Source organism: Taurulus bubalis (assembly GCF_910589615.1).
Source record: "Taurulus bubalis genome assembly, chromosome: 14".
NCBI classification, from domain to species: Eukaryota; Metazoa; Chordata; class Actinopteri; order Perciformes; family Cottidae; genus Taurulus; species Taurulus bubalis.
This window is the reverse complement of record NC_136602.1, coordinates 7,866,107-7,873,529: the sequence shown is the minus strand read 5'-3', so window position 1 is coordinate 7,873,529 and position 7,423 is coordinate 7,866,107. Positions and strand designations below refer to the sequence as shown.

At 45.0% G+C, this 7,423-nt stretch overlaps 1 protein-coding gene across 2 annotated transcripts; it reads right to left on the bottom strand.

Annotated features, from left to right (window-relative positions):
- Positions 1-1,121: 1,121 nt before the first annotated feature.
- zbtb18 (zinc finger and BTB domain containing 18) lies at positions 1,122-6,008 on the bottom strand (the record flags this gene model as incomplete). Of its 2 annotated transcripts, none has more annotated exons than XM_079229888.1 (2): positions 1,122-2,836; positions 5,660-6,008. In XM_079229888.1, 2 exons carry the CDS (start codon positions 5,673-5,675, stop codon positions 1,122-1,124), a joined length of 1,731 nt encoding a protein of 576 aa, XP_079086014.1. The 2 variants fall into 2 exon arrangements, with proteins under 2 accessions (XP_079086014.1, XP_079086013.1); XM_079229887.1 differs by lacking the exon at positions 5,660-6,008 and adding an exon at positions 4,181-4,220.
- Positions 6,009-7,423: the final 1,415 nt, after the last annotated feature.

Sequence of the window (7,423 nt, the reverse complement as noted above, 5' to 3'; positions counted from 1 at the left end):
AGAAAAGCCTGTTGTCAAATATTTGATCAATTACAATGTGTACAGTAATACAGCAAATTCACATTTTTATTTTAAAATATACAGGTTTGGACATCATGCAACAACAGCAGGTCCCATTACAAAAAAGTAATTTAAAAAATAAAAATAATAATCATTAATTTAAAAAAAATAAAAATAATTAAACGGATTTAAGTTCTAAAACTATAGCAGAACAATATACAACAACCTTAAATTAAATACTTTTTCAACAAGAGATGTTTTAAAGACTGCCAGCTAGATTTAAGAAAAAAATCTATTAATAACAATAATAATAATTATAATAATTTGTAAAGGTCTTTTCATTTTTAGAAAATACTTCAAATTGATTGGAAGTGAAAAAAGGAGGCTGTGCATTGCATGAGTGCCATCAGTAAGTCCGTCAGTCAGCTTTACCCTGAACACACAACACCAAGAGCTTAACAAGTGAAGCGGGGAGCGCTTCGCCAACGACACCTCTATGCCAGTATAAAATAAAATTAATACACAAAAAACACACTCATACACACTCACGCACGTCAGGTGAAATTTTTGCCAGAGTAGTGCAGTATCACGCACACACACACTTCTTCAAACTGTGTGTGCGAGGTGATCACAGTACCCGTTTAGTGTATTGTAATGCTTTTTCTCTTCAGTGTGTTGACCTGAACTCCTGCAGTGGTGTTTGCTGTCTGTGGAACTGGGACCGAGACGCTGGCCAGCGCCGGAGTGTTGTGTGTCTGAGATGAAACACAAACAAGAGTGAAACCTCTTCAAGAAGGCGAGACATTCTCACTGGGACCCATGTCCTTTCGACGCAATATAAACCACCAAACAGAACTTATGCCAAATAAAAAAAAGAGTTCAGAATAAAATAGAATACAATAAAATTACCCCAAACAGCAACAACAACAAAAAAAAACTCAGTAGTAACATTTTCATGTGCTATTAAAGTGCAATTGAATGAGATTTTGCGACACACAAGAACATGACTCACTTGAACCCCAAATATCAAACTTTGCCACCTCCTTTTCACCTCTCCATGCCTCACTGCCCTCCTTTCACTCTACGCTCTCTTTCCCTTCATCAAACACAGCAGTCTGTTTCTACTTCCACAGTTCCTGGGAGCTGTCCTCAATCGCCCAATCCCTGACATTGGGCAGCGGCAGTGGTTCACTCTTCACTGACAGCGAGTTGACCAGTTCGCAATGGAACTTGCGTATGTGTCGGTAAAGGTCCCCGGACTGCGTAAAGCGCCGTTCGCACCATTTGCAAGCGTGCGGCTTCTCCCGCGTGTGCACCACTGCGTGGCGGCTGAGGTTGTGTGAGTATTGGAAGCTCTTGCCGCAGGTGGTGCAGGTGTATGGTTTCTCACCGGAGTGTGTCCGCTCGTGGCGCTTCAGTGTGTACATGCAGGAGAAGGTCTTACTGCAGATGGTGCAGGTGGGCACGTTGACGTCTCCGGCGGGCTTGGAGCGGATGCCCTCCTGCTCCCTGAAGTGGGAGCTGAGGTGAAGCTGGAGGATGTGCGGGGAGGGGAATACCTTGTTACACAGCGGGCACATGAAGATCTGGGTGTGTTGAGCTGACAGCATGTTGGAGACGTAGGGCAATAGGGAACTATCCATGCTGGCCACCTCGGCCTGGGCGAGCTCATTTTCTCCCCTCAGTATGTCCTTGTTGTCTGCTGTGTCCAAAGGCTTTACGTCCCGCTCCAGCTCCGAGGCCAGAGAGGCCTCTCGCAGAGCGGACAGGTGCGCTTCCAGGCCGAGCCTCCGCTGGGCCGACAGAGGCCCTCCGACCCCGTGGTGGGTCAGGCCCCCGTTGACAATGGGAACCGCCTTGGTGATGCCGCTGTGCTCCATGTCATAGTCCCCACCTCCCAGTCCCTCATCCTCACCTGGAGCCAAACCCCTCTCCACCTTCACCCTCACAGCTAATGGGTTTTGGAGGCGGTCTGGTATAGCTGCTCCGCTGAAATAGGACTGGTGGGGGTAACTGTGGTGGTTACTGTGGTTGCTACCGGCAATTGGCTTGACCGACAGGTCAAGGACGCAGTCACTAGCATCATTCGACACCCTCCTGCTTCTCTGCCCTCCACGAGAGCTCACGGAGCGATGGGACCTCTGTGAGAGGGATCCAGTGGAGCTGGTGGGGCTGCCGGCCGGGGAGAGCAGCTTTTCTCCCTCGCCTGGACATTCCTCACCCTGCATCTCTGCCTCTGCATGCCCTGGGCTGGTTCTAGCCGTGGCTACTCTGTCTGCAGGCAGCAGCCTCAGCCACAGCGGTCCTCTCTGGGCCTTCCCCTCGTCATCTTCATCACTGTGCAGTAGGTCTGCAGTAGCAGGCCGGCCTATGGAACCATCTGATAGGCTGTCTGCCTTATCGGAGCAGCTTGACCCACCGTCCTCTTCTCTGCGCGTGCTGTCTGCCTCTGTCGTGGACTTCTGCTTCAAGCGTTTCTTACACACCTTGACAATGTCATACATGTGCAAGTAGCTGGCCGCTGCCAGCACATCCTCTACGGGAAGGTCCTGGAACTGCAGCTTGCCCTCATACATGAACTCCAGGAGCAGGGAAAAGGCCGGGGCTGTGACAATGTCGTTGTTGAGGTACACCACGTCTCTCTTGTCCAGCTGGTCCTTGTAGAAGAGGTGAAAGTACATGCTGCAGGAGGCCAGTACAGCCCGGTGGGCCCGAAACTGGGCATCGCCCACCAGCACCGTGGAGTCACACAGGAAGCCCTGATGCCGCTGCTCGCTCAGACACTGGAGTAAATGTCTGCTGTGGTCTGGGAACTCCATCTTGCCGTCCTCATAACCTACACAGACACAGAGGCAGAAGTTAGATACATCTGATATAAACCTGTGATGTCAGACATGACATGTACACCTAATGTAGGCTTTCAAATAAGTTACGCAACATTTTAATTCAGTTCTCTTTGACATCAAATATTTGTTAATTTTCAGTGTTTTGTTTGTACAGTGAAGATAAACACAAAACCACAAAATGTAAACCACCAAAACTAAAAACCTACAAAAGATCATTTAAATTCAAAGACGATGAAAAAAATAAAAGCAAAGCGACAAACTTACTATAATTTTTAAATGAATTATGTGAAAAGATAAAATTCAGGATACTCTTATCACCATTTAGGTTTTGGTTTTAACAATGCAAAAGAAAAAATGTAAAACAACAACAGAGATGCAAGAAAGAAGAGACAAACGACGAAAACACATTCACAAGTGACAAACGAGCGAAAAGAAACACATCAGGAAAAGATATGTCAGTAAGAAATAATTAAAATACGGAGGAAAACGCAAATATACGTAGTATATTTAAAATGTGTTTATATATTTTATGTATACTAAATAATAATCTATGCACAGCCACGGTTTTTAAAACACCACGCACAGAGTTAATTTGTACAACGATGCCAAAGGGTGATGGTATTTCTATAGTTATTTACTTCTACAATAAATAAAAAGAAACGGGGGAAATTCTGATGATAATTACAATTAAAAAGAATAACAGTAATTAAAGAACAATCACTAATTCAGTTTTTACCCACAGACAGACTTAAAGTCAGGTAAACCAGCAGCGACAGATTATTCTACTCTACGTCTCTCCGTTCTCTCCATTCTCTCTGTTTCTCTCTAACTCCTCTGCCTGCACTCCTGGATTGTCGCTGCTCCTACGCTGGTTATTTTTATTAACCCACTTTGGCCTGGCCTGGCACAGCCCTTTTAGGTAACCGGCTTTCAGCTGCACACACTGTCCTCATGTACACACACACACACACACACACACACACACACACACACACACACACACACACACACACACACACACACACACACACACACACACACACACACTTAGTACCAGCCTACCTACCAACCACCTCCACAGGCTAAGTCGAGCAGGAAAACTGGCCAATTGAAAACAAAACAGCTTGTCCCCCGTTTAACCTGCCAGCACCGGCTTTAGGTGTAAGACAAAGGGGGGAGGAGGGGGGGAATGAAAACTTGCAGCAATGCTCCTCAATTGTCCTTAAAAAAAGAGTTGGTAAAATGTATCTAGTTGATCAAATATATTAAAAACTAAATCTGTTTTGACAGAAGGCGATAACGAGACTGGAATCTGTAAAATCATTAAGCCCCACCTGTTAACCAAGTCAATTTGTCCTGCCTGAGAAAATACATCGGTCCCGCTCTGCACTGTGTTAACCAAAGCAGCTAAATCACCTCATTTGAATGAAGCTAAACCAAGAATGTCACTGTGTGTGTGAGACTGTGCGTGTGTCGCGTATATGTGTGTGTGCTCGCCCTCCGGCTCATTCAGACTGCTTTAAATGAGGGGGCTTACGGGGGACAAGGGTGTACCACCTCCAACCTCCACCCCCATCGCCCCCACCCCTCTGTCCGAACAAACCCCTCCGACCGCCACCTCCTCACATCCGTCACTCACACACTCCTTCCCATCTGAATCTTACAAGAAAAACCCTGCACATCCGCCCCATAGTAGAAACTGCCCTCTTCCTCGACCCCCCCACCCACCACCACCCAGAAGAGAAGATTTACAATACAATCACTGTAAGTGCCCTGCTCGTCACAGCATCAATCCTAATCCTTAAAGATGGCTAAAAATAAAGACGGTGGTGGCGGCGGTGGGGAGGGAGCCGCCAGCGGAGGCTCAGGAGGGCAGCAGCCCGTCGCCCGGCCCGGCCAGTTAGCTCAGGCAGGGGTCTGACAGAGACACACAGAGGGGCAGGGAGGGAGAGGGTGAGAGAGGCTGGGATGGCCGGGGAGGGAGGCTTACCCACATCTGATCCAGCTGACGGGGGCCATATGGCAGCTGCTAGCCAGATAAAGAGATTAAGACTAGGAGGGAGTGCGATTACAGCTGTCTAGCCAATTCAGGCAGCTCAAATCTGCAACTTCTAAATTAGTCTCCTCTACTCCAGCCGACAGTAGGGGAAAAAAGACAGCGCACATGCTTTCAAGTAATTTTACAGTTAGATTTAACTGAAAGAAAAAAGATACAATTATTAGAATTAACTAGCAGCTAATTTTATTTTCTGCTTAAAGTTTTGAAAAAATATATTTTATCAACAAACAAAATTGGTGATGTTTCTTTGCATACATTACACAAATCTAAAAAATTACAAGATCTTTTTTTTTTTATTAAAATGTCAAAAGAAGCATGCATTTTAATTATTATTTCACTTTTTTTTTACCACAGTAATAAATTAACTTGGGAAAAACAAGAACTAATAATTCTAATTAAAATAAGGTTTTCTCAGTTGTAACTTTGCTATCAATTAACGAGCGTCTGAACAAAAAGCTGTGCACCACAAATAGCAAACAAAATACAATCTCTGAGTTTTAAATGCATCTCTCAAGACTACAAACTTAAAACACAGCAGAGAGCCTCCCGGACTGCAATTACGCCTCAGACCGGCAGCACCAACACAAGTTCACTACTCACCAGCAGCTTCACACAGCACTCACACTGGTTTGACACACCGGAGATCCCCACAACAAAACAGAATAACTACTCCACTATCCCGGACTCTCCTACTCTGTTCACTTTGCGTCTCACACACACACAAACACACAAACACACGCACACAAGACGATACCTGCAGCAGTATGCATCAACTTGATTAACTCCACTGTAGCAGAATAGCTGGGCTCTCTGGCTGGGAATGGCTGTGTATCTCTTTCTCTCTCGCTTTCTCTTTCTCTCCGTTGCTTGCGCTCTCTGAATCAATGAGTGGGTAGAAGAGGAGAGAAGAAGAAGAAGAAGAGGAAGAAGAAGAAGAAGAAGAAGAAGAAGAGGGAGGCAGGCAAAAAAAAAACACGCTGTTCAAACTGCGAGGGACAGATGCAAAGTGGAGGAGATGTTGGAGGGGGAACGAGATACCACCTCCCTCCTCCTCCTCCTCCTCCTCCTCCTTCTAACTGGCGCTGATCGGCAGCCACAAACACACACACATACATACACAGCGTGCGCACACACACACACACAGTGCACTAACTCTCCCAGGCTGCCGCTGAGACTCACAATAAAGGACTAGGGAGGGGTGGAGGCGGTGGAGGGATGGAGGAGGAGGTGGTGGGGTGGATGGCAGCCTGTCAGCTGCTCTGACATCATCCTCAGATGGAGATGCTACCTCCAGCTGTGCTCTTTCTACAGCCATATGCTGCCTCCTCTACACTCCTGCCACCAGACTCCTCTTTCATTCTACCAACACCAACACCACGCAACTTTGTCTCTCTTTCTCCCCCTTTTTCCCTCTCTCTTGGAGAAAAAAAAACAAAAAAAACACGGGTTGACCAAATGTAGTGCTGTTTTTTTGGGAAAACAGAAAAGAGTTCTCACTCATCAAATCATGCAACCACACTGCCCACTCCTACCAAAACTAACAAGACAATAGGAAAGTGAATGGTTCATATACAGAGGTTTGGAGTAAACACATTTAAAAACGTTTTCCTCATTTTTAAATACATCTGTCTTCCTCTACATGCCTCTGTCTCCGTCCAATAACCATAAACAAAGTCCAACACAGCACATTTGAAACTGACAGACGCACGCAGCTGATATTGTTTTCCACTTCTTTACGGTTCAGCGCCGCTGCCTCGTCTTGTATTCATTCATTCATTCACTCATTCATCCATCCCCCCCACACACACCCCCTGCTCGGACCTTTCGGACAAGTGACAGGAACAAAAATGAAATGAGGAAACAATGAGAACATGCCATAAAGAAATAATCTAATGGGTGCAAATCCCAAACAAAGGCTATACAAGCATGTAATAAACCGGGGAGAAACTTATTACAACGGCCTTATTTCACTTTCGCTTTAGAGAAATTGTGCATATAAGGAGCGAGTGAATTTTACAGCCAAAAGACTCATTTTCTTTTTAATATAATGTAGTGCCCGAATCTCAAAATAAATCATTTTATAAAGTGTAAAAGACTAATTTAGCATACCAGTGGCACTTTATTGCATTATTGATGTCACAAGATTTAAAAAAAAAAAAGTATGTCATGCTAAATAATATTATGTTTATTTGTTGTATAATGCGTCGTGATGAGCAACACATAGCGTATGGAATTACATTAACACTTCTGGATAATACAAGTGAACTTTTCTTTCAAACTCACCAATAAATCAACAGTTCAGTAACAAACAAACAAAAGAGGCAAAACAGGTTATTATCGGTGTAAACATTTGGTCGACTCCAACTTCTACAATTTGTAATAAGCTCATGTGAACATTCGGCTCTGCTATCAAAGTCTTCAGACATCACATCCCACGACATGAACTTTAATTAACTTCACCACTGGAGTTTCAGCTAGCATCTATAATTACAGTGTTAGAAATGAATGTGTCGCCGCA